Raw genomic sequence first — 27,305 nt, 5'->3', positions numbered from 1 at the left:
TGAAGATTGACAAACGAACTGTAAGAGATAAGAACATTGGCAGGATTATTGTAAAAACCTGCAGTTTTATAAGAGTATATAATATAATATAATATAATAAATTTATTTATACCCCGCCCATCTGGCTGGGTTTTCCCAGCCACTCTGGGCGGCTCAGCAAAGAATATTAAAAACATGATAAAACATCAAACATTAAAAACTTTCCTAAACAGGGTTCCCTTCAGATGTCTTCTAAAAGTCAAATAGTTGTTTATTTCCTTGACATCTGATGGGAGGGCATTCCACAGGGCGGGCGCCACCACTGAGAAGGCCCTCTGCTTGGTTCCCTGTAACCTCACAGGCAGGGAACCGCCAGAAGGCCCTTGGAGCTGGACCTCAGTGTCCAGGCAGAAAAATGGGGGTGGAGACGAATATGGTATGGTATGGTGGTATACTGGGCCGAGGCCATTTAGGGCTTTAAAAGTCAGCACCAACACTTTGAATTGTGCTCGGAAACGTACTGGGAGCCAATGAGCCAATGTAGGTCTTTCAGGCCCGGTGTTATATGGTGTCGATGGCCACTCCCAGCCACCAGTCTGGCTGCCGCGTTCTGTTTTCGGGTCACTTTCAAATGTAGCCCCACGTAGAACGCATTGCAGTAATCCAAGCAGGAGATAACTAGAGTATGCACCCCTTTGGTGAGACAGTCTGCAAGCAGATAGGGTCTCAGCATGTAAAATACCTTTACATGTGCTATGGAAGGAAGGAAGGAAGGAAGGAAGAAAGGAAGGAAGGAAGGAAGGAAGATTTCCATTTTCCATGCCTCCAAGTACATAGTTGAAAAACTAAAATCCTTAGGCATTATATCACAGGAATAAATTCATATGATGACGATTCATCTCAACCTCATTGGATTTGGAAGCAATCCCATAAGTGCCCTATTTGGACAGGGTAAGAATTACAGTGTTACTACTAGAAAATATATCACATGCATTTTAAAATGAAGGATTGGAACACAGTCAAGCATTAGGCACAGGATAATGACGCAGGTGGTGCTGTGGGTTAAAGCCTCAGCGCCTAGGACTTGCCGATCGAAAGGTCGGCGGTTCGAATCCCTGCGACGGGGTGCGCTCCCGCTGCTCGGTCCCAGCGCCTGCCAACCTAGCAGTTCGAAAGCACCTCCGGGTGCAAGTAGATAAATAGGGACCGCTTACCAGCGGGAAGGTAAACGGCGTTTCCGTGTGCGGCTCTGGCTCGCCAGAGCAGCGATGTCACGCTGGCCACGTGACCCGGAAGTGTCTCCGGACAGCGCTGGCCCCTGGCCTCTTAAGTGAGATGGGCGCACAACCCCAGAGTCTGTCAAGACTGGCCCGTACGGGCAGGGGTACCTTTACCTTTACCTAATGGTGTGGTAGAAGCCAACCACTGAGGATTAATGAAGACCTCATCATTCTTGAGTAGTGCCTCATTTTTGGGGGGAAGGATGTGGCCAGCTGTATAAAAAGGTCCACCATCCAGGAGTTCTTCACTCACTCATTGGATCCAATACCCACACACCAACTCCTACTTCTGAACCTGTAAGTTCTGTCCCAGTTACGTATCTATTCTTTTTTTCTTGATTGCAGGAGAACAGAGCTCACACTTTTGATTTTATTTTTGCTGACAAATCTGAGGGCAGTGTCAAAATATGTTCTACTCAGAGTAGACGAGTTGCAATTAATGGTCATGATTTAGGTCCATTGATTTCAATGGGTCTACTCTAAGCATAATCCTAAATTCAGTTTTTAAGGTTTCCAGTTTGCTTTGTAAATTGCTTGTGAAAATTCTTCTGCAGCATTCTTTTCTTAATTTACATGCAATTTTGCCTAATTACTCTTTTTTGCCTATTATTTCCATTAATATGTGCATTTTTATGTACATTTTAAGGCAACATATACGATTTTGATATGCATTACTTGGTTAGAGAACTATATTGTAAAATTTGGAGAAGTGCAAATTCCATACAGCGGCTCCATGTCAGTTTGCCTACCGCTTTGAGAAGTATGGATCAGTTTAAGTTGCAGTAGGAACTGGATCAAACTTCTCTCTTTCTTGATGCCTTTATGGTCCTAAGGAGGTTCATATAAGATTATTTAACTAGTTGACTATAACATGCCCTGCTTTACTATGAGAGCATCCAGGATGATCCCAAGAACTGTCTTCTCATCTCCCATCTTATCTTAGGTTGCATAAGGGGGTGGGATAGTCTCAGGGTGACATGCAATTATTTAACTCTGTCCTCAGGCAATCTTTGGAAACACCTTAGTTTGAAAGCCACTGAGTTGCCTAAGGAGACCCAGAGACTGTATGTCTAACACGACAGATGCATAAAACATATCATACTTTAATAATAATTCACCCTTTATATAGGCGGGTGCATTATAGAAACATCCTTGCCTGTGACTCCTGGTTGAGGAATTGGGGACAAAACATGTCTGTGCTGTTGTCCAATTTGCACAGTGTCCCTGGACATCCAAGCTAAGCAAAATTCAAGGCACAGTATGCTGAATTACCTAGTGTGAATCAAATTGAAGGATGGAGATTTATAGCCAATGCAATGTCATGCAGAAACCTTTGGGCACAAGAACAGCCCAGAATGTCCATACAGAGCAGCCGAGTGGAGAAACATTATGACCAGAATCAAGTCTGGTCTGGTCTGCAGAGCACGTTTAGTAAGTGTCATTAATGTGTCTGAGGACATTAAGGTTGGTTAATGGGAAGTCCCTTTGATTTCTTTCAGCTTCGTCTTCCCTCCCCATTGCTAAGATGTCGTGCTGCTCCAATTGCTGCTCTCCTTGCTGCTCTCCCTGCTGCTCTCCTTACTGTTGCTGTTCCCCCTGCTGCTGCAGATCTTGCGGTTGTGGTTCTGGTTGCTGTGGCTCCTGCGGCTGCGGCTGCGGTGGCTGCGGTTCTTGCGGCTGCGGTTCCGGATGCTGTGGTCCTTGTTGTGGCTGTGGTTCCGGTTGCTGTGGCTCCTGTGGCTGTGGTTCCGGTTGTTGCTATCCTAAGCAAGGCTGCTGCTGAAGATGTTCAGTGAAGTGTTGAGAGCTGCTACTCCATCAATGCTGGCTGACTCCTGAGATTCATCAGTGCCTGTCTCTTAAATTTGCACCTGCCTCCTTGTTCACCCCTGCATTTTCCTCATCTGTTTACTTTGCTTTCTTAGCAATCATGCAAGGCCCCCCAATAAGACGGGCATGAACGTTGACCTGTCAAATCAACTTATATGGCAAGAAATGAGATATCTCGTATCTGTTGCATGGTCTTTCTCATCTTGGTGGATTAGGTGCTCTCTCCTTTCTTTCATCTGTTGAAATACCTCCTCTGTAGTCACAAAATCCAACTGCATGTATAGCAGTTAATAAAACCTCCCAAAATATCACGCATGGTCTTCTTGTATTCCTTTCCTCTAAAATGCAGAAATTGATTTATAGCGCCCTTGCTGCTGGTGCTTCTGGGGGGTGGAGAGCAGGCAGGGGCAGGGCTGGCGCGCATCCCAGTGGCGTGGTGCGCCACCCACAGGGGCATGGTGGGTATCCTTGGGTCGTGGCACACTGCCTGGTGGCGGGACACGCCGCCTGTGGGGGCATGGCACCCAGCACAGGCAGGGGGTAGCTCCAATGGCATCCCACTGGGATCGCGCTGCCGGGGGCGGTGTGGTCCCCCCCCACTCCTCTTCCTCCACCACTGCTGTGGGTTTTCCTGCTGTGGTTCCAAATGCTATCCTAAGCAATGCAAGTGCTAAAGAACCCCAAGGGAAGCTTTGAAGGCAAACAGGAGGTCTACAGGGTTCAAGGAATAATCCCACCTCTGTCGGCACTGGGATGCTGGTTGATTCCTTGCACTCACATTGCTGACCTCAGTACCTCAAGCTGTCTTCAGAGGCAAGAAACACCACGCCACATCACCATCCATGTCGGTCGGCTCCTCACACCTTTTAATTTGCCAAATGCCTTTGGCATGGCACCTGCCTCCTTTGTTCATCGCTACAGCCACCTCCTTTCGTAAACTCTTTGATGTACTTGAAGGATGTATGACTGCCATCAACCTGAAACATCGTTCTCATTATCATATTGGTGAATGATACAATTTCTTTTCCCAGCCAGGACTTTGAATACCACCTCTGTGGACATAGAATCTCACTGTAACCATGGCAAATAAATAAAAAACCCACCCCAGGGTGTTATTATTGTTGCATTTCTTGGGTTTAAAGTTGGGTTGGGTGTGAAATGCTTAAGTTAAATGAGTATAGCATTTCTTTTGCAGTTTCAAACACTGGTTCACTCAGTAATAATCTCTAAATGAATGACTTCAAGAAGCTTGTTTGGACAGGGAGTAAGTTCCTGCCTCTGTTTTTGATATGGGAGAATGGCTTTTATTCAAAGTTGACTGTTCTGGTCTTAATGGACCCATAGTTTGAAACCGTCCTGCTTACATTCTACCTCGACTGTCAGAGCTATTAAACCTCTGAAGTTAAGTTGTTGGGAATCACAGGTGGGCAAGGTGTTTCTCAAAGGCATCTACTTGGCCACTGATGATAGAAAATCACCCACAGTCTCTTCTGCTAGGGCAGTGAATGTTCTTATGCCCTGGGTGCACACAGTCCAACCTTCAATCCTTGGTGTCTCCAGTTAAAGCCAGGTTGGCTAGCCTGCTATTGAACTACAACTCCCATCAGCTCTAGCAACTAAATAAAAGGATGTCACATAGAAGAGGGAGAAAGGTTGTTTTCTGCTGCTCCAGAGAAGCGGACACGGAGCAATGGTTCCAAACTACAAGAAAGAAGATTCCACCTAAACATTAGGAAGAACTTCCTGACAGTAAGAGCTGTTTGACAGTGGAATTTGCTGCCAAGGAGTGTGGTGGAGTCTCCTTCTTTGGAGGTCTTTAAGCAGAGGCTTGACAACCATATGTCAGGAGTGCTCTGATGGTGTTTCCTGCTTGGCAGGGGGTTGGACTCGATGGCCCTTGTGGTCTCTTCCAACTCTATGATTCTATGATTCTAACTAGAATGGCCTGTGGTCAGGGAAGACAGGAGCTGTAGTCTAACAACGCCTGGAGGAACACAGGCTAGCCACTCCTGAGTTAAAGGGTCACAGACAGAAGGAGGGACTTCTTTCCTGCCAAAACAGGCTTTTTGAAGATTAATGATGCTAAGGAAAAAATGGGGTTTGGCTCTTACAGCCCAATTCTCTCTAGATTCACTATCAGTCAGAAAAGATAGAGTGGAGGCAGGAACCAATTGAAAGCAAGGAAGATCTTCATTTTTTGGTTCAACAGAGCTTTTCTCCCACTTGCAAGGAGGTGAGGTCCCAGAGCAACGTGTGTAGCCATTGTTGGTTTTTTTTTTTTTTTTTTACTCTTTTTTATTATTGATACAGCAAGAAAAGGAAAAAAGAGAGACAAAACAACAGAATTACACACAGGAATAACAATAAACACAAAATTTTCATAGCAAACAATAAAACATAAGTTGGTCTTAACACTATAGACCCGACCTCCTGTCTATTCCTTATTTCAATTTCATATTACTTATTGCCAATACACACTTTTATCACCATTTAACTTTTTCTTAATATATATGAACTCTTATGTCTAACTTGCAACTATTACTGAAGTTCCTTGAATGCTGCAACAGAGTTTAAACTACTATATTTATATTTCAAATATTCTTTGAAAACCTCCCATTTTGAGACAAATTCCTGTTTTGATTTATTCTTTATTTTTTCTGATAGACCATTTAACTTCACTTTTGCTTGGGTTAGGGGTAGATGGTGTGTAGCTGTTTTAAAGACTTTTGAAATTGTGCCACACCTTAGCCAAAGACCACCCAAAAGCATCATATGAGCATCACAGAAAGAGGTGGTCTACATCAGGAATTTGAGAGTGTGGCTTGGGTCCTGTCTGTCAAGATACCTGATAATGCTTGCTGATTGCCTTTACCCACCACTCTCTTAAAATGCCAAATACCTTGACTCCAGAATCCACTTCTGCAGAATGTGCATAGATACCTGCTCTTTGGACAAGTCTGCTTGGATAATTATCCATACTTGTTGAATCAGTTTCACAGACGGGAGGCTCTGGCAATTATTTCCTGCTCTCTGACTGGAGGAGTCCCAAGGCTGATACAGGGGCCAGACATAGCTGCTGCACCGCTCTCTGTAGTATTTCACCTCTCCACTTGTAAAAGTGATATTTCACCAAGAAATTGGTGGATCCATAGAGAAACAGGGCTAAGGGGAAATATCCAACGTAAGTAGGTACATCTGGGTCCTTTGTTTAGCTGAGTAATGTTGCAAAGGCCTTTTGCCAAAGGGCTTCTCTCACATTGCATGGACAGGTGGAGTCTCCCCAACCCCCAGGTGACCCCCCAAGCGGAATAATGACTCAAGACAACGTGCTATGGGATTAAAATTGGCTACAACTTTATTGAGTTTCAGATGTAGGGAGACCTTGGCTCAGGCATTGGGCGTTTATCCTTCCCAGTCCCTAGCCGGGGATCTGGGGGACATCAGGGTTATCCAGAATGTGTGGGGATTGGGCTGGCTCTGGAGAACATATGTTCAAGCAGAGAGTCCACCCCCCATTTCACCGCCACTGGAGGGGAGAGCAATGACAACCTCTCGGCTTATGGCCAATGCCTCCCCTCAAGACCTCTTTAATGGGGAACCCTGGGATCACCGCTGCAAGGTGGTGTGGGTCACTGCTTCACGCCCCCCCTTTTTTTTAGGAAGATAGACTAAAGGATTCTGCCCAAGGCCTGAAACCACCAAAGTTGTGATGTTTTGCTATCGGAAAAGCAAAACCTGTCAATGCAGGAAAATTCCTTTCCGGCCCTTCAACAGCGACCATGACGTAGCAGTGCCTGTGTACCTGTGGAGAAGAGGTTAACCTGCAAAGAAGACTTAACTGAGAGAGGGCAGGGTGGGAGAAGCTCTGGAGCCAACTGATGCTTCACAGGTAAGATCCACCTTCTGTTGTGTGGGCAGAAGGTGCCCCTACCTGGCCGATATCCTGGCAACGCCTCCCCAGGCCGGATTGGGCGATAGGCTGAGACTTCCAGGTATCCAGCCTGAGGAGGGCGAAGCCTGACCACACTACCTGGAGCTGCACTGGGATCTGGGGGGCTGTGCATGACCACGCAAAAGGCGCCCCCCATTTGATATAGGTAATGGTCATTAAAATGCATGTCATTAATTTCCTTAACAGTGAGATATGGGAAAACAGGCATGGCTAATGAAATGTATAATTTCTTGCTTGTGGAGAAGGAGTTTGACCATAGCGGGGTCTGATGTCTCTGGGCTCTTCTCCAGTTTTTCCAAAGCAAAGCCTACTTTTATTGGAAGGAACTGACTTCCAATCCCATGGAGTTTTCTCTGGATGGTGCAGCAGATGTGGGTGTCACTCATGCTTCTTCTGAAAGGAAATATTCTGCGAAGGATGGGATACAAAAGTGGGAGGGCGAGTGAAAAATGATCCCATCTTCATCTGATGAACATTGGAGGGTATGCCACCATCTTATTACGAATATTTTAATATCTCCTTGTTCTGCATCCTCTGGAATTGATCTAAATTTTAAATTCCCAATTTTCCTGATCAACCACATGGCCAGGTAGCTTTTTATAATATCATAGAAGGGTTTGGATTTTTAATGAAATTTTCACACAATTCCATAGCTTCATTTGCAGTTATTTCTATTGCTTGTGTCTTCTGAGTTATTTTTATTATTATTATCGATCTTTAATAATGTCAAAGGCTTTTTGCCATTCTACAAGTAAGCAGGCAAAAAGATTTTGTACTTTGACATTAACTGCTTGCATCTTTGCTGTTTCAGGAGCTATATTTCCTAGTCCAGATTTTCCTCTCTGGTTGGCCATTTTGTCCTGACAAAATAGCAAGCCAAAAAGAGAGGACTCACAGTTCTGGAGGATATTGTTTGCTGTTTTCATTTGCAAAATCAAATATATATTTAGAAATATTTAAAGTTCAGGTTAATCTGTTGACATCAGTTGCAAAGAATTGGTGGGGTGATATATGTTCCTTTGGGCTGCTCAGTGCACACATGCCCCTAGCAGATATTTTCACCTAAGTTTGATTTCACCTGAGTTGGTGACGCTCATTCGACAACTATAAGAAATGGCGCCTTCAGTGTCATTGCCCCAGGTCTGTGGAGCACTCTGCCAGTATAGATTCAGCAGGTGCCTTCTGTGTCAACTTTTAAATGCTTGCTGGAAAACTTTTCTATTCTATGCAGGCAGTTAAGAATACAGTGGTACCTCAGGTTAAGAACTTCATTCGTTCTGGAGGTCTGTTCTTAACCTGAAACTGTTCTTAACTTGAGGTACCACTTTAGCTAATGGGGCCTCCCGCTGCTGCTGCCGCCGCGTGATTTCTGTTCTCATCCTGAAGCAAAGTTCTTAACCTGAGGTACTATTTCTGGGTTAGCGGAGTCTGTAACCTGAAACATCTGTAACCTGAAGCATCTGTAACCCGAGGTACCACTGTACATCTTACCACAATAGTTACCTCATTTCCAAATATAACTTTTTTTGTATGGTTTTTACTGTATAGTTTTTTAAGTACTGTCATTGTAAAGTACTGTGATTTCTTAAAAACAACAAATCAGCTGTATGTATTCTTATAATTAAATAAAGGATATTTTTAAAAATTGATTATTTTTTTGCATTGCATTTTTGTTAAGCTGCCTATTGTGTTTGAGCAGTATATGATTCCTTGCGAGAGAAATAAATGAATTGCATTTTTGTTAAGCTGCCTATTGTGTTTGAGCAGTATATGATTCCTTGCGAGAGAAATAAATGAATAGTGACCTTGCTAGATGGAGTCACTCCAACCTGATTATGGAGCTTGGCTCATTCTCTCTCTCTCTCTCTCTCTCTCTCTCTCTCTCTCTCTCTCTCTCTCTCTCATGCACATGAACACACACATTTGCACAATCTCTCGTTCTCTCTCTTTAAGTAAAAAGTAGTAAGTGAAGATCCTGCGTTAGTGATTTGTTGCTTTATTATTTGTCATGCAGGCAAGGAGATTCTACAGCAATAGAGGAGTTAGGAAAAGAACAGAAGAGGGGGAAATGAGACAGCCCCCAGTGACACCACTGGAAATGCCTGATAGTCAAAGAGACAACAAGAGGGGTGGACAACAATAAAGGAGGAAGGTACATAGGTTGCAGCGCTGAGCTCAGCAAGGTGAGTGAAGGGAGTGGTCTGAGAATCCATTGCTTGTGGTAGTGGCGGCGGCGATGCCTTTCACTGGGTTTCTTCAGCACTTGCATTCCATCGGGGAGCGACTTGGGTTGTCACGGAAGGAATCCAGAGGAGCACGTGGAACCGCAGCAGGACGGGCAGGGGGAGCAGGGGGAGCAGGGGGAGCAGTGGCACTGACTGCAAGAGCAGTGGCACCAGGCGTACTGGTCTCTGCATCTTGGGTATCGGCAGCAGCTTCAGCAGGAGGGGCGGCAGCTCTGCCTGCATCAACATCAGGGGCAGCATCAGTGTCCACAGCAGCAGGGGAGGGGTGGCAGGTGTAGAAGCAACAGTGCCCGCAACAGCAAGGGTGGCAGCAGCACTGGTGGCAGCAGCAAGGGCAGCAGCAGCAGCAAGGGCAGCCACAGCAGGGGCAGCAGCAATGCTGGCAGCAGCAATGCTGGCAGCAGCAGGGGCAGCAGCAGTGCTGCTGGCAACAGCAAGGGGAGCAGCAGCACTGGTGGCAGCAGCAGGGGGATCCGCAATGGGGACAGCAGCACTGGTGGCAGCAGCAATGCTGGCAGCAGGAGGGGGAGCAGCAGCAGTGGTGGCAACAGCAGGGGGAGCAGCAGCAGTGGTGGCAGCAGCAAGGGCAGCAGCAGCACTGGTGGCAACAGCAGGGGCAGCAGCACGACATCTTTGCAATGGGGAAGGGAGGTGCAACTGAAAGAAATGAACCAGTCAGACACATCAAATTCCTCATATGCTGAAAGAAAGAGGTGGTTTCTCTCTGCCAGATTTGAGACTATATTATGAAGCGCCCTGTCTATGTTGGTTAAGGGATTGGATATTGTTGGCTGCCATTGTCCAAGGTTTTGATCTGATGTCTCCATGGCTATCCATCTAGAGCAGTGTTTCCCAGCCTTGGGTCCCCAGTTGTTTTTGGTCAGCAATTCCCATCATCCCTGATCACTGGGCTTGCTAGCTAGGGGTGTTGGGATTTGTAGTCCAAAAGCAGTTGGAGACCCAAGGCCAGGAAACACTGAGGTAAAGCCTTCTTCTTGAGAACCAATGTGGAAGCACAGAATCTGGATTTTTGCCTGGTTATACCCTGGGCTATTTCCCACATTATGTGGGAAGAGAACCAGGGTCAATAAAACCAATAGTGTAAGCCTTTGAGCAACCAGGATTATTGGAGTGCTGCTCAAGATCTTAGTTCTCCTGCAATCAAGGAAACCTCAATACTAAACAAACCTTGCTATGAGACTCACCTTCTTCAGCAGGTGTTGGTACGGATGTTGGATCCAGTGAGTGAATGAATCTCTCCTGGATGGTGGGACTTTTTATACATCTCGGTGCATCCTTCCTCAATGAGTGAGGCTCTACTTAAGAAGAATGACTAGGCTTTCATTAAAGTTCAGCAGTTGGCCTCTGTCACACCGACATCCAGTGTGTCATCTTTGACTGTGTTCACATCCTTCATTTTAAACTGTATGTAATTAAAGCTATTTCCCAGTAGCAAATCTTTAATTCCTACCCTTCAGTTCTCACAGCAGTGCTTCAAAATGAATTACATTGAGATGAATGGAGATCAGGTGAATTTCCTCCCGTGATATAGTGCCTAAGGATTTCAGACTTGCTGCTGGGGAGCACAGAAATCTTTTTATCACGCTAGTTATCTATATTTTTCTTTCTTTGTATTACACATGGCACATATAAGGCACCTGTGGATATTGAATATCAGACCACGACCTGATAAACCAGGGTTAAGTTCCCCATTTGGTTATGAAGCTTGCTGGCTTGACCTTGGGCCAATCACTGCCTCTCAGCCTGAACTAACTGAGGAATGAAAGAACCATGCAGGACACCTTGAGCTCCTTGAAGAAAAGGGTGGGATATACATGCATTCTAGACAGCATCTTAAAAAGCAGAGACATCACCTTGCCAACAAAGGTCCGTATAGTTAAAGCTATGGTTTTCCCAGTAGTGATGAATGGAAGTGAGAGCTGGACCATAAAGAAGGCTGATCGCCGAAGAATGGATGCTTTTGAATTCTGGTGCTGGAGGAGACTCTTGAGAATCCCATGGACTGCAAGAAGATCAAACCTATCCATTCTGAAGGAAATCAGCCCTGAGTGCTCACTGGAAGGACAGGTCCTGAAGCTGAGGCTCCAATACTTTGGCCACCTCGTGAGAAGAGAAGACTCCCTGGAAAAGACCCTGATGTTGGGAAAGATGGAGGGCACAAGGAGAAGGGGATGACAGAGGACGAGATGGTTGGACAGTGTTCTCAAAGCGACCAACATGAGTCTGACCAGACTGCAGGAGGCAGTGGAAGACAGGAGTGCCTGGCGTGCTCTGGTCCATGGGGTCACGAAGAGTCGGACACGACTAAATGACTAAACAACAACATACATGCAACAAACAAACTAATAAAGTGTTTTTTGTATGTCATAAAGTATGGTGGACCCAGATCACTATTCTTCTACTTTGCAATTGTAGCATGTATCTAATAGCTTTACAAATATTTGCGATGAGATGGATTAATGTAGGAACATCACACGTGTTCCTCACAATGGTCAAGAGCCTAAGGGTTTTATTAATGAAAAACCTCCTGACTTCTCACCAGTTGTCTCCAGGGGTCATCTGTTTCACAGTAATAAATTTAATGAACAGCTGAACACACGGGAATGGCATGTCTCACTTAAAACAAATAAGAGAGAGAGAATGTAACCATTGTAAGACTGGACATGGGTTGAGCAATTAGGAAGGGATTTTGCGATCCAGCGCATGGCTTTTAAAAGCACATGATTAAATCAAATAAACAAGTAATATTCAGTGTTATGTTGGAGGGGATGCAAGGAAACAGGGAATTATGTTCACATGTGGTGGGGGTGTAAATATGTACAATTGTTTTGGCAAAGGGTGTTTAAGGAGATAACAGAAATCACTGGGTTAAAGCTGACCAAAAATCCAGAGGTAGCATTATTAACAATTTACAATGGGGTGGAAGATACGTAGGCTATGAAGGACTTGCTCACAAATTTACTGACAGCTGCACAAATTATTATAGCTAGGAAGTGGAAAGAGCAAGCAGAATAAAAAATGGAAGAATGGTATATAGAGGTCTGGGATATAGCTATTAATGATAAATTAACTTGATATGGAGGGTGTTTGTTGAATTTGTATTGTTAAAATGGAAAGGGGTCAAACCATCACAAGTGGTATTGAAATTTGAGATGTTTGATAGTTACAATGGAATGGTCTCAGTGGTGGGGTACATATTTTTATTCTTATTTATTTATGATTATTACTTCGTCAAAATAAAATAAAAAAGTTTTAAGAAAGCACATGATTAGAGGGACTCAAATTTGGACATGTTCTATGCTGGGCTTCCCTTCATGAATATTTGGGAGCTCGATTTGGTGGAAGACAAATCCATAGGCTCAAGTGGATTAAAAAAATGCTCATTCCAGCATTGCTTCAGTACTCCCAGTTGCTGCTTTTTCCCTTGGCACAGTTCAGTGCTCTGGTTTTAACTTTTCATTATGACCATCTACTGCTTTGTTTGACTCAGAAAGTCTCCAACGGTGTTTTTGCTGAGGTGCAACCAAGAGACTGACTTCTGCCCATGTTCACATTCCTAGGTTGACTTCCGTTGGTCTCCAAGATCAATTCAATTCTGGTTTTGAATCGCGACGTGGGCAGGTGCATTATATCACTCATGAGAGTAGCAAATAGCCAGACTTGTGCAACAGTGATGGAATAAAATCAGGCCAGATCTTTATTGACAGCAGCAGACTGTCAGGAGTGCGTGCAGGAGCCAGGCCCTGTGACCAGCAGGGCTTTGCAGGACTGGGGCCTTCCTAAGTTTGTTCTGAAGATGCAAGGTGGGGCCGCACAGGTGAGGCCACTTGGTAACTCACTGCACCTGGTGGCAAGAGCCAGGAACGGATATAAAGTCAGCATTTCCCTTCGGCTCTTTGCCACAGCAACACATTTCCTGCCTTGCTGTGTTTGGCTCCTTACTTCTTGACCCTCGGACCCTCGACTTTGTGACTCCTTGCTTCTCAACCCTCGGACCCTTAACTTTGTGACTCCTTGCTTCTCGACCTTCAGACCCTTGACTTCGTGACTCCTTGCTTCCTGACCCTCAGACCCCTGGCTTCTGGACTCTCATTCCTGCTCTCACCCCGTCATCTTGCCCCGGTCCCAATGTCGTCAGCTGGGACTTCAATCACCCATAGACTGGACCGTGAGACAGGCAGGGCAAGGGTAGGAATGTAATTTGGGCCAGGATCTATTAATCATTCCACAAAAACCTCATGTTGATGAAATGGGCCCACCAGGTTTGGACCACCCCAAACCCATTCCATGGGAGTCAGCCAGTGTTGAACCTTGCTGTGGTGCAAGTCAAGCAAGCAAGGTATCACTGAGTGACAAGGGTGCAGATTCCAACCAGGCAAACAACATTTTCCCATGAACAAAGGCAGGCCATAATTTCACTGAGAGAAAGGCGGGGGGGGGGGGGGGTAGTCAACCAAGTGCCTAGTTGAGAGGGGGTGTGGAATCTTTTCTGCCCCTGTCAACCAGTGACCCAAAATTGCTCAGTGAACGCTCTAACCTGAGGGTGGGTGGGCAGGAAGCTCTTGAGGCAAAAAGGACCTGAGTTCTATTGGAAGCAGCCTCACATAGGCTTTACCTTCCCCATTGTAAGGGATCATGGGACAGCTTTTTCCCATGAGCCCATCGCATGGGCAAGATCCTGGACAAAATCTTGCCCCCTATTTTGCTGCAATCTATGGGTCCCAGCACAAAGGAAGGATGTGGCAATGACATGCCAAGGAGAAGTTGGTTCTAAGGATGAATTGAAGGGGTGATAAATGTGACACAACCATGGGGTTCCAATGTAGACACATCTTTTGATCTGGGCAGTGTTGACCATGTGATTACTTTCAAGGACAATTCATGCTCATCCCAAGTTTTGACGTTGTTAGAGAAATCAACGAAGTTTGGCTTCAGGAAATTAATTGTGTTAGTTTGGGCCCAGTTCTCCAAACTGTTTTTTTTAAAAAAATAATATTTATTGACATTTTAAAGACTACAAAGGGAAAAAAAGAGTTAAACAATACAATACAAAAACAAAAACACTACATAACACTAACACTAAAATATTAAATTAACAAAACAAAACAAACACAATTTAAAACACATCCAATACTTTCAGTATCTTGTCTCTCATTCACTTGTTTCAGCAACCTCCTCACACCTCCCTTTTTGCATTCCACTTTGATTAACTGTTTCAGCAATTCCTTTCCATCTTCCTCTGTTTTCTGTCCTGTAATTTATCTTAACATATTCTAACCTTATTTTTTCCCTTTAATACATTGATAATCTATCTACCCTTAATTCCTTATAACATTTCTACTAAAGCCATATAACTTCATTCCAACATTTTCCTAGCATTCATTAATTTTACAATATTTCCGTAAATAGTCTTTAAACTTTTTCCAGTCTTTTTCCACCGACTCCCAGTTCTCCAATCTGTTAGGGGCATTTTGAGTCCTGATTCTGACTTTTTTAGCATTAGCTACTCCTCCCAGTTTGAATGAGCATCCCCTCACTTTCTACATCCAAGGCATTTGTGAAGATGTTGAACAACAACAGGCCCAGGACAGAACTCTGCAGAACTCCACTTGCATTTTTTTTCTGCAGGATGTTCTGGAAACATTAGCGAGACTCTTTAAATATGATCAGTCAACTAGCTACAAATCCATTCTTATTTATTTTATATTTAATTTTTTTAGCTACAAATCCATTATAAAGTAACTTGGTCCAGCTCACGTTTTACCAGCTTCTGCATGAAAATATAATGGGGGGGCTTTGTCACCTGAGAATTTCTGTTTGCAAAATAGCTTTCCTAACACTAAGCTACATGCCTTCCCTTGGGGTCCTTTTCAACACTAAATTCTATGAATGGCTGGCCACAGATTCTCCAGCCTGTCCTTAAAGCACTATAATTGCCATGAGGGACTTTGTCAAAAGCCTAACTGAAATCAAGACAGACTATGACCACAGCATCCCCCTGATTCACCAAGCTTATACAACTGTACCTCGGGTTACATACGCTTCAGGTTACAGACTCCGCTAACCCAGAAATAGTACCTCGGGTTAAGAACTTTGCTTCAGGATGAGAACAGAAATCGGGCAGCAGTGACGCGGCAGCAGAGGGAGGCCCCATTAGTTAAAGTGGTGCTTCAGGTTAAGAACAGTTTCAGGTTAAGAACGGACCTCCAGAATGAATTAAGTTCTTAACACTAGGTACCACTGTAAATCTAATAAAAAATGAAATGAGATTCATTTGGCATGAATTGTTTTTGAGATATCTTAGTTGCGTGTTAAGATCCCCAGGAGCTTCCCAATAAATAAAGACACAATTGACACGGAATTTAGTTTTAGGTTATTGGCATAATTTTGGCCACAACTTTATTGATTACAGATAGTGAGTGGTTTGTTTAGGCATTGGTTTCCGACTAGCTGCATCTGACCTCAGCAGGGCAGCACTGATGACTGGGCCCCACCAGGTAAACATCGTGGGGGAGCAATGGTCCAGGATCAGACTCAAGTTCACCCCAAATGCTCCCAGGGAGTCTTGTGTGGCCCTACCCCCAAAAAAGGGTCGACAAAAGCATGGTGAATCCCTGGATTCCTCTAACAGAATACCTTTGTGCATTGGAGGGGGATAGGTGCTACAACCCCCCCTCCAGACCACCTTGAACCAATGCCTAACTTCCAAACCTTACAAAGTTGTGACGATTGGCTATGCAGCAGACGAAACCCAAGTGGCACCAGTCAACCAATCAAATGCGAAAATTCCTACCAGGACCCTGCCCCAACAGCAGATGACCTCCAATGGCATAGCAAGGTCATGGCAAGACCCTAAATATAGGGAGGGTGGGCGGGTGATCTGGTGCACGAAGTGAAAGAGAAAGCTCTACGCAACGTGCAGCGGTATATAAAAGTCCCTGGCCAATTCCCCATTGGCCAGATCTGCCCAGCAACAAGGGACCACCAACCGGGTTGTTGTGGCTATCCAATCACTCCCAGCCACAGACACAGTGAGGTCAGTCCTCACCGCAACATGTGCCCTCTGTGAGGAGGACTTGATTAATCATAGAATGCTTTCCTAAGTGTTCACAGTCCGACTATTTAATTATATGTTAAATAGGACTTTTCTAGGACTTTTCCTGGTATTGCTCTCAAGCTGACCAGTCAGTAGTTACCTGGGTCTTCTTCTCTTCTCTCCCACCCCCCTTTTGAAGATGGGAACAGCATCTGCCCTTCTCCAGGCTGCAGGGACCTCATGTTTTCTCCAAGAATTCACAAAAATTATGGACAAAGGCTTTGCGGTTATATCTGCAGGCTCCTTCAGTACCTTGGGCACAGCTCATCAGGCCTTTCCATTTTGAATCCATTTAAAGTAGTGTTCCCTTGCCACCACTTTTCCTACCTGAGGCTGCAGCTCCCTCTTTGCTCCATTTATCGTGTTTTCAGGTTGCGAACAGCTTTAATTTTAGGTGGGGAGGAGAGCAACATAGGTGTTGAGCAGTCCTGCTTTGCCTCTGCCACCCAATAGCTTTTCTTCATCTTATCCATGCACAGGAACGACTACTTGCTCATCCTTCCTCTTCTTCAAACACAGCCAAAAAAGCCTCTTTTATAATTCTTGACCTCTCTAATAAGACTGTGTGCATTCTGAGCTTCAGCCTGCCTGACCTTTATCTTGCAATTGTTCACTACTTGTGTATACCCTTCCATTATGATTCCTTCCATTTTCTTCCATTTAGCATGCATGCCCTTCTGGAATCTCATTTCATCTGTTTACACTTGGACATCCATACTGGTTTCTTTAGATGCCTCCAACTTTTCTTAATTGTTGGTATTCTCTGCAGGGATTTATTCCGCATTCTGCATCTCAAGGCAAAGGAACACAACAAGGCTATGTACCATGCTTTAGAATTTTTATTAATTGCCACAGGGAAAGGTTTTATTTTCACAGAGGAGTTATTCAAGGAGGTGAAAGGAGAGTGACTCCCTAGACAACTAAGGTGATAAGGAGAAGACAACTGGCATGCCTCCTTGAAGGAAAACAAAGCAAAGTAAGAAGGAGATGAGAAGAATCCAGGGTTGTAGAAGGAGGCAGGAATAAACTTAAGGCACAGGAACAGATGAATCCAAGGAGTCTGCCAGCATGGAGGAGGCAGCAGCTCTCAACACTTCACTGAACTTCTTCAGCAGCAGCCTTGCTTAGGATAGCAGCAACAGGAACCACAGCCGCAAGATCCACAGCCACAGCCACAGGAACCACAGCCGCAAGAGTTGCAGCAGGAGGGGGAACAGCAGCAGCAGGAAGGAGAGCAGCAACAGCAAGGACAGCAGCAGCAGCAGGGGCAGCAGCAGCACTTGCAGCAGCTGGGAGAGCAGCAACAATTGGAGCAGCAGGACATCTTAGCGGTGGAGAGGGAAGGCGGAGCTGAAAGGATTCAAGGGATTTCCCATTAAGCAAGCACACCACAATATTAAGGATGCCATAGATATACAAACATTACAGCTTAAGACCAATATGAAATGTATGTTTAAAGTTTGCTACACATTGCATCAAGGAAAGGAATGCATAAACTGGCCTCTTCTGAGTCTCCCTTGGGAACTCACTGGAAGTCAGGCTAACATATCTGAGAGGATTCTGTCTGAGCCCCAAATGTCCTATTAGGAAACAGATGACATGCTTGGCAGAAAAAAGACTATTTTAGATACTGTGCAACACAATACTAGGCAAACGTTTTAGTCCTACAATGCTGAAAGAATTCAGGCCTAAAGGCAAGATCCCAACTTCTCTTTGAATCAATAAAGACATGTGTTGTAAGAAATGTCATGGAGGAGCAGCAGGACATCTTAGTGGTGGAGAGGGAAGGCGGAGCTGAAAGGATTCAAGGGATTTCCCATTAAGCAAGTACAACGTCCTCAGGCATATTAAAACACTGTAGAAAGATGCTCAGCATTCAGGAGACCAGAAAAGACATGATTTCCACATCAAGTTTCCCTCTGAGTGATCCTAAAAGTACATTTTGGTTAGCAATATTCCCACATTTCTGCTGGGATGTAGTATTGTCTTGGCTATGCATCTCTACCCTTCTGCTTATCTAGAGCATTGATCCTTGATTCTTGCTCAGGTGTCAGGTGTGCTGTGCCATTTCAGGAAATGCACAACAGATTGTTCAGGAACCACCTCCTTCTCCATCGGGAGCCACAGGCCATGCTGGTTTCCTCACAAACGTACATGTTTGACAGGTGAATTATATTCAACCATTATAGCTGTAGATCAATATGAAATGTATGCTTGGTCAGGAAAAACAACACTATTTTAGATTCTCTGTAAGACAATAGCAGGCAAATTTCTAATCCTAAAATGCTGAGAGAATTGAGGCCTGAAAGCAAGATCCTAGCTTCTCTGTGAATGTATAAAGACATGTTCTACAAGAAATGGTGTATCCAGAAGACCTGACTGAGATCTTGAGTCTCTCATGCCCAAGAGAGAAGTAATTTCTGAATTTGAATTAGCATCAAAGAAATCATGCTTTTGTTCATGCACAGCTCCCCATGTGGCAGGAGGCCAAGATTTGTCACCAAGAGTAAGATAAATAGTGAGCAAGTTGTCATAAAAAACCAGAGCTGCTAGACTACATCCTCAAGACCTCAAGCTTTCCTGAAATGTAGGGGACCAAAAGAATGAAGAAATAGTGGCACAGAACATACCTTTTTCAGTTGTCAGAATTGGTGTGGATGTTGGATCCAGTGAATGAGTGAAGAACTCCTGAATGGTGGGCCTTTATATACACCTTTGTGAACCCTTCCGCAAGCAATTATGAACCACGCAATGATGACAAGGTCTTCATTAAACCTTAATATGGGCCTCTACCACACAATCATCTGGTGCGTGATCCTTGACTGTGTCCACATCCTTCCTTTTTAAAGTCAGGTGATTAAGGCTATTCTGCAGTAGTAACACTCTAATTCTCCCTTCTGTCCAAAGGGGGCACTTATGGGATTGCTTGAAATCACATATGTTTGGATGAACAGGCATCATATGGGCTTCTCTGAAAGATCTGGTGCCTAAGGGATTTAGTATTCAGATTGTTTACCTGTGGACACAACTTTTAGGCCACTCTTTCTTAGTACAGCATGCAACATGTATAAAGTGATTTTAATAAAACAAGGATTTAGGATGATAGTTGTTTTAAGGTCACTGATTAGTAGCCACTGCTAGTCACACTCAGAGCAGGCCCATTAAAGTCCATAGAAATGGCTAGCTTAGGTTTGCCTACTCTAAGTAGAACTCAGCTGGATGCAAGCCAATTGCTTTTGCATGGTTCAGATGTCAGGTCAAAATTCCGCTGAGGTGTTCTGTTTTGTATTCATCTAGTAATTAATTTCTTAGTTTAATGAACATTTGTTAAAGTTACATATTAAATAAAAGCATGTGCAACTGCTACCATTCACTGTGCTGCTCAGTTACTTTTTTAAGAAAAATAAAAGATGGCACATGCTATTCCGTTTTTCTCATTGCCTATAAATATGTGTTATGAGGATCAAATTCCAGGACCCGTGAATACAAACGTCAGGTGCTTTGAGCTTGAGGCAGGATGTAGAACTGAGAAGAACTGGAGGATTTTTCCTGGCTAAAAAAAAAAGTGCTGGATCTCAATGAGAAGCTCTCATTATTTCCATTCATCATAGCATAATTGTTTTAAAACTAATCCCATAAATGCCCCTTTCTGAATACAGTCACAGGTTGTTAATACAGTCACAGATCACACAACCAGCTAATAATGTGTGGTGGAGGCCAACGTCAAGGTTTAATGTAGAGCTTCTCATTGATGAGTAGAGCCCCACGGCTTGCGGAAAGGTTCACAGAGACATATAAATGGTCCACAATCCTGGAGTTCTTTATTCACTCTCTGGATCCACATACCAATTACTATAGTCAACAAAGGTAAGCTTGTTTCCAAATATTTATTCATTTTTCTTATCTTCTTCATTGCAGGGAAACAAAAATTCAGAGCAGGTACTCCAGTGACTCTGGTCTTGAAAAATCAATCTGTTAACAGTCTCAAAACTGGATTTTGTTAGTGTTTCAGATTTTGTGAAATGTCTTGTGAAATGCATCTGAATCAAATGCACAGAGGAGCCAACAGTCTCACAATTTGGATTCAGCATCTCAACTGACATATTTTAATACATAGATCCATGCTTTTTTAAATATCACTCCTTGTAGGTTCTTTGGGTTTTATCTGATGGGATCATGTAATTATCTCTTCACCATATCTGCGTGATGGACGCTACATTTTCATAAGTTGTATTTTTGCAGACTGACCATTTCCCCTGCCTCTGGGCTGTCGAATGGACTCCTTATTGCAGTGGTGACTTCCCTAGAGATATAAACTTTTTCTCATATCAACTGAGGTGGAATATGGTTCTCCCATGCTATATAGAGCAGGCAAATCTTTGTTTAATATAGGGAAGTTAATTCAGCTGTGTCACGAGTAGGAGGCAAACAATGTGAAATAGGCAGCTCTTAATGCAAAACACCACTAAAATGTGTCTTTAACACATCTGATGATGTAGCACTTTGTTAACTGGTGATCCCTTGATTTCCTGCAGCTCAAGCTTCCTTCTCTTCCTCAAGATGTCCTGCTGTTGCCAGTGTGGCTGCTCCCCTTGCTGCTGCAAGCAGTGCTGCAGTTCCCCCTGCTGTGGCTGCGGCTGTGGCTGTTGCAAGCAGTGTTGCTGCCCCTCCTGTTGTTGCAAGCAGTGTTGCTGCTCCCCCTCCTGTGGTTCCGGGTGCTGTGGATCTTCCTGCTGTGGTTCCAAATGCTGCTATCCTAAGCAATGCAAATGCTGAAGAACCCCAAGGGAAGCTCTGAATGCAAACAGGGAGTCTACAGCACACAGCCCAAGAAATAATTCCACCACCAGGAGCTCTGGCTTCAAGGCTGCTGGTTGACTCCTTGCACTCATCGTCCAGCTATTCTCCTAGGAGCCATCTCTAACAAGGCATTTGAAATGGTGCCTTCATGACACTTTCAATGTGTTTGACTCTTTCTCTTTTCTCTCACTGCTACATTTCTAAACCTTCTGCTGTTGTAGAATCTACCTGCTTGCATGGCAACTAATAAAATGATAAAGCATCTCTTATAGTTTGGTGTATCTTTCCCTTAAACTGCGGTGAGAGGAGGCTTTTGGATAACTGTTGAAACTCAAACATTCCCAAGACTATAGTTCCCAAGAAATTCCTCCATTGCTTCACTGATCATTTCATTGCCCAGAAGGTGAAGGAAGCAGCAAGGAGATAATCTATATTGGACCTGGTCTTCACCAATAGGCAGGAATTGATCTGTGAAATGGAAGTACTGGGGAAATGGGAGGAAGTGATCGTGTCCTCTTGCCTGTCCTCAGCATACCCTGGCGTGCTCCTGCAATCTCTGTCCTAGCTGCATGGAGGCTTCCCCATCTGCTTTCAGCATAATCTGTAGGGGAATCCCAGCCAGTTCATCCAGAATCTGCTCATTCAGACCTGCCTTGTATAACGTAACCAGGGATATTCTCTCCCATCCCAGTTGCTGGATGTACATCTGAAAATCCACGCAAAACTCTTGCACAGTCTGGTTTCCCTGTTTGAGGCTCATGAGCTTCTGGGCAAGTGCCTCTTCCGGTAAAGGATCTAGATAAATACTGCCCATCATTTTTATGAAGGCATCCAAATAGGCTAGCACTCCATCATTGCTTAACAAGCAATGCTGCTGCTCCCCCTGCTGCTGCTGCTGTTCCCCCTGCTGTGGTTCCGGGTGCTGCGGGTCTTCCTGCTGTGGTTCCAAATGCTGCTATCTCAAGCAATGCAAATGCTGAAGAACCCCAAGGGAAGCTCTGAATGCAAACAGGGAGTCTACAGCATACAGCCCAAGGAATAATTCCACCATCAGGAGCTCTGGCTTCAAGACTGCTGGTTGACTCCTTGCACTCATCTTCCAGATTCACTCGGCCATTTGCCCAGGAGCCATCTCTAACAAGGAATGGTCCCTTCATGACACTCTCAATGTGTGTGATTCTTTCTTTTCTCTCTCTCTGATACGTTTCTGCTGTTGTAGAATCTACCTGCTTTCATGACAACTAATAAAATGACAAAGCATCTCTTATAGTCTTGGTTCATCTTTGCCTTAAATTGGGGTGAGAGGAGGCTGTTGGATAACAGTTGACAGTCAGTCACTCCCAAGAATGTTACATCAACAAATTCCTCACTTTCCTTCACTAATCATTTAATTGCCTAGAGGGTGAAAGAAGCAATAAGGGGATCATCATTAATGGACCTGGTCCTTACCAATTGGCAGGAATTCATCATTGAATTAGAAATACTGGGGACCTTGGAAGGAAGTGATCATGTTCTCTTGGGTTTCATGGCACAGAGACATGGGAAATCTGGATGTATCTGAAAATGGGTGAGATCCCATGGCCAGAAAAACTCAAAGAGAAGAGAGTCCAAGAGGGATGGGAGTTTCTTAAAGGTGAAATATTGAAGGCACAAAGGCAGAGAATACCAACAAGTTCCAGACAATTCCAACAAGAAAGAAAATTAGGAGGCCTCAGTGGGCTGCATAAGTATCTTATAGATGAGATGAGATTTCAGAAAGGCATATCTGCTAAATGGAGGAAATAATAAATCACTTTCCCAAAACGTCGGTGTTACTAGCAGCCCGTTTCCAGGTTCAGAGCGGTGGTAATTTAACTTTCTTCCCTCTCTCCTGCAGGCTTACGCGATCCAAATTTTCCACCCTCTTCTCCTCTTCTCCTGCTTCCAAGGGGGGTTTAATGATTTTAGCCGATGGAAGTTTAATCCTTTACAGAGGACTTTCCAAGACTTTAGCTTACAAGCTCTTTGCTTCAATCTATTTACAAAAGGGGAAGGCGGACTTCCTGTTTAGAGCCTCCCCGTTTCGGTGCCAAATTAAGACGTTTAAGAATCCAATTTTCCGTTCTACTCACGGGTAGTTGTTTAGAAAAAGTCAGCGCTCTCCGGCAACAGTTCCACTCAGAGGACATACTGTTTCTTGTTCTTCAAACATAGCTGATGAAACCACTTTTGTTATTTCATTCTGTCTTGCAAGACCAAGATCATTCTGAGCTTTTGCTTGCCTGGCCATCTTGCAACTGTTAGCCACTGGTGCATACCCATCCTTCATGTTTCTCATTTCCTCCATTTAGCAGATATGCCCTTCTGAAATCTCATCTCTTCTATAAGCTACCTATGCAGCCCCACTGGTTTCTTTAGATGCCTCCAACTTTTCTTTCTTTTTGGTGTTGTCTGCATTTGTTCCTTCAGTATTTAAGCTTTAAGAAACTCCCATCTTTTTGAAATCAGCCCTCTTAAATCCAGAGTACATATCCAAAATACATCCAGATTTCCCTTGTCTGTGTATCATGAAACCCAAGAGGACATGATCACTTCCTTCCAAGGTCCCCAGTACTTCCAATTCAAAGATCAATTCCTGCCTATTGGTGATGACCAGGTCCAATATAGATGATTCCCTGGTTCCTTCCTTCACCTTATGGGCAATGAAACGATCAGCGAAGCAACAGAGGAATTTGAGAAGAGATCTCAAAGGAGATGGGGTGGTCGAAACAGTTGCTTTCATCAACATTATCAAAATATATTAGGCTGGATCCATAAGTAGCACTCAATATGATGCAGTTTAAATTCTCACCTCTTCCCTTTCATAGTCATCAATCAATGTGGTTTGCAGGAGGAAGATCAGGGATGCCAACTTGAATAAAATATTGTGGAGGCCTAGATATGCCCCAACCCACATGAATGCACACACACCATTTGAATGGCAATGCCCCTCAACTTGGGGGAGCCCAGCCCCCTAAAATATTTTCTTGTGGGGGCTTCATAGGAGTTGGCTCTTATGAGACAGTGCCACCTGCAGATAGCACCTATCAGGAAATCCCTACCACACACTGATTTAATCAGGTTTTGTGTGTGGCAGCACCTATTTTTAGAATTCTCTGCTGTTACATACCAGACAGGTGCCTTTGATGGGCATCTGTCCCAGAACTCAGACAAAGGACCTTGCTCTTCCTTGTGTTCACTACACCCATTAATTCAAGGAGAGATAATAGCTAGTGAACCTGGGATGTTATGTGTGTCATGCATGTGCCCTTCCAGTGAGATATGGCCCCCTATCCAATATTGCATGTGAGATGGAGATGTGCTGCCCAAGAACTCAGCTTCTGATCCTTTCTAGGCGAACAGCCCTTTAGCTGGAGATGCTTGCAAAGCAGATGACTTACACAGGATCTATGACACATTCCCCATCTCAAGGCAAAGGAACACAAGAACACTCTACTGTGCTTTAGAATCTTTATTAATGGACATATGAACATATTATCCTCCCTCCATAGAGGAGTTATTCAAAGAGATGAAAGGAGAGTGACTCCCTAGACAACTAAGGTGATAAAGAGAAGACAACTGGCATGCCTCCTTGAAGGAAAACAAAGCAAAGTAAGAAGGAGATGAGAAGAATCCAGGGTTGTAGAAGGAGGCAGGAATAAACTTAAGGCACAGGAAGAGATGAATCCAAGGAGTCCGCCAGCATGGAGGAGGCAGCAGCTCTCAACACTTCACTGAACACTTTAGCAGCAGCCTTGCTTAGGATAGCAGCAACAGGAACCACAGCCGCAAGATCCACAGCCACAGCCACAGGAACCACAGCCGCAAGAGTTGCAGCAGCAGGGGGAAGAGCAGCAGCAGGAAGGAGTGCAGCAACAGCAAGGACAGCAGCAGCAGCAGGGGCAGCAGCAGCACTTGCAGCAGGAGGGAGAGCAGCAACAATTGGAGCAGCAGGACATCTTAGCGGTGGAGAGGGAAGGCGGAGCTGAAAGGATTCAAGGGATTTCTCATTAAGCAAACACAACACAATATTAAGGACGCCATAGATATACAAACATTACAGCTTAAAACCAACATGAAATGTATGATTAAAGAATGCTACGCGTTGCATCAAGGAAAGGAATGCATAAACTGGCCTCTTCTGAGTCTCCGTTGGGAACTCACCTGAAGTCAGGCTAACATATCTTGAGAGAATTCTCTTTGAGCTGCCAACATCCTATTATGCAACACATGACATGCTTGGCAGAAAAAAAGAGTATCTTAGATCTTGTGCAACACAATACTAGGCAAACGTTTTAGTCCTACAATGCTGAAAGAATTCAGGCCTAAAGGCAAGATCCCAACTTCTCTTTGAATGAATAATGACATGTCTTGTAACAAATGGCATTTGCAAGAGACCTGGGTGAGATTTTCAATCCCTTGCACCCAAGAGATAAGAAGGTTTTGAATTAGAATTAGCATCTAATTAGTACACTTTTCTCCATGCACAACTCCCATGAGGTAGCAAAACAGGATTGGTCACCAAGAATATAGTGAACCAGTTTCATTGCAAAACCAGAGCTGTTAGACTACATCCTCAAGACCTGAAGCTCTCCTGAAATCTAAGGAACCAAAAGAATGAAGACAGAACGTACCTTTTTCAGTGATAAAATTCGGTGTGGATGTTGGATCCAGTGAGTGTGTGAAGAACTCCTAGCTGGTGGGCCTTTATATACCCCTCTGTGAATCCTCCTGCAAACAGTTATGCACCAACCAGTGATGACGAGGTCTTCATTAAAAGTCCTCTACTACACAATCATCTGGTGCGTGATTCTTGACTCTGTCCAAATCCTTCATTTTTAAAGGCAGGCTATTAAAGCTATTTAGCAGTTGCAACACTGTAATTCCCTCTTCTGTCCAAAGGGGGCACTTATGGAATTGCTTTAAATCAATTATGTTGAGATGAACAGGCAGCATATGTCTTTCTCTCTGAGATCTGCTGCCTAAGGGTATTAGCTTTTTTTAGATTGTTGACCCATCATCAAATAACAAGTTCCGTGGATCATGGTCTGCATTAAGCCTTGATGCTGCCCCACACTGTCATCTGGGGCATGACCTCTGACTGTATTCACATATGCGCGCACGCACACACACACACACACACACACCTTTTAAAGTATATGATTAAAACTGCATTCTGGAAACACTGTAATTCTCAGCCCTGATTAAAGGGGCAGTTATGGGACTGTTTTTAAAAACAATTTCGCTGAGATGAATGGGTGCCGTGGGAGTTTCTCATCGTGATCCAACACCTTCTTTTACCAGGAAATACCGTCGGATCTTCTGACTCTACCTCCCGGCCCCAGCTCAAAGGATCTGACGTTTGGATCCATGGGACGTTATTTGATCCTCATAACACATATTTATCAGCAATGAGCAAACATGAATAGCATTTCCCACCATATTGTGACTGTTTGGTTAGCTTAGCAGGAGGGTGAACAATAGCAGTCCCATTTTTTAAAAAAATTATATGTGGCTTTCACAAATGTTTACTACAGCAAAAATTAAGTGCTAGACTACTGTAAAACATTTGGGCTGCCTCCGATGACTGTCTTTCAGGATTCTGTCACACAGAAAGAATATCACAGCCTAATTTGCACCAGACATCTGAGCCGTGCAAAAGTAATTGGCTTGTATCCAAAAGTTTTACTTAGAGTAGTAGCACTGAAATTAATAAACCAAAGTCAGCCATGTCTATGAACTTTAAGGGTCTGGCCTGTGTACATGTTGCATGTTGTACTCAGAAAGAATGCCCTAAAGGTTGTGTCCGTGGGTCAACAATCTAAAAGCTAATACCCTTAGGCACCAGATCTCAGAGAGAAACACATATGGTTCCTGTTCATCTCAACATAATTGATTTAAAGCAATTCCATAAGTGCCTCCTTTGGACAGAACTGGGAATTACAGTGTTGGAACTGCCAAATAGCTTTAATAGCCTGCCTTTAAAAATGAAGGATGTGGACAGAGTCAAGAATCACGCACCAGATGATTGTGTGGTAGAGGACTTTTAATGAAGACGTCGTCATCATTGGGTGGTGCATAAT

The 27,305-nt window shown here is 44.1% G+C and overlaps 1 protein-coding gene and 2 long non-coding RNA genes across 3 annotated transcripts; all 3 read right to left on the bottom strand.

Annotated features, from left to right (window-relative positions):
* Nucleotides 1-9,021: 9,021 nt before the first annotated feature.
* LOC307205196 (uncharacterized protein) lies at nt 9,022-13,421 on the bottom strand (the record flags this gene model as incomplete). Its single annotated transcript, XM_079957381.1, has 3 exons — nt 9,022-9,944; nt 10,493-10,547; nt 13,414-13,421. The coding sequence occupies 3 exons, from the start codon at nt 13,419-13,421 to the stop codon at nt 9,285-9,287; spliced, it is 723 nt and encodes a 240-aa protein (XP_079813507.1). The 3' UTR covers nt 9,022-9,284.
* Nucleotides 13,422-17,225: 3,804 nt separating this feature from the next.
* Nucleotides 17,226-19,077, bottom strand: LOC307205872. Its single transcript, XR_013834141.1, has 2 exons — nt 19,035-19,077; nt 17,226-17,754 (listed from the first exon to the last, which is right to left on the bottom strand). It is a non-coding gene; the product is annotated as an uncharacterized lncRNA (long non-coding RNA).
* A 5,602-nt stretch (nt 19,078-24,679) lies between these two features.
* On the bottom strand, nt 24,680-25,977 carry LOC307205852. The gene is made up of 2 exons (XR_013834118.1): nt 25,857-25,977; nt 24,680-25,207 (listed from the first exon to the last, which is right to left on the bottom strand). It is a non-coding gene; the product is annotated as an uncharacterized lncRNA (long non-coding RNA).
* Nucleotides 25,978-27,305: the final 1,328 nt, after the last annotated feature.

This window comes from Podarcis cretensis (genome assembly GCF_951804945.1).
Source record: "Podarcis cretensis genome assembly, chromosome: 16".
Lineage (NCBI taxonomy): Eukaryota > Metazoa > Chordata > Lepidosauria > Squamata > Lacertidae > Podarcis > Podarcis cretensis.
This window is presented reverse-complemented; position numbering and strand designations above follow the sequence as displayed.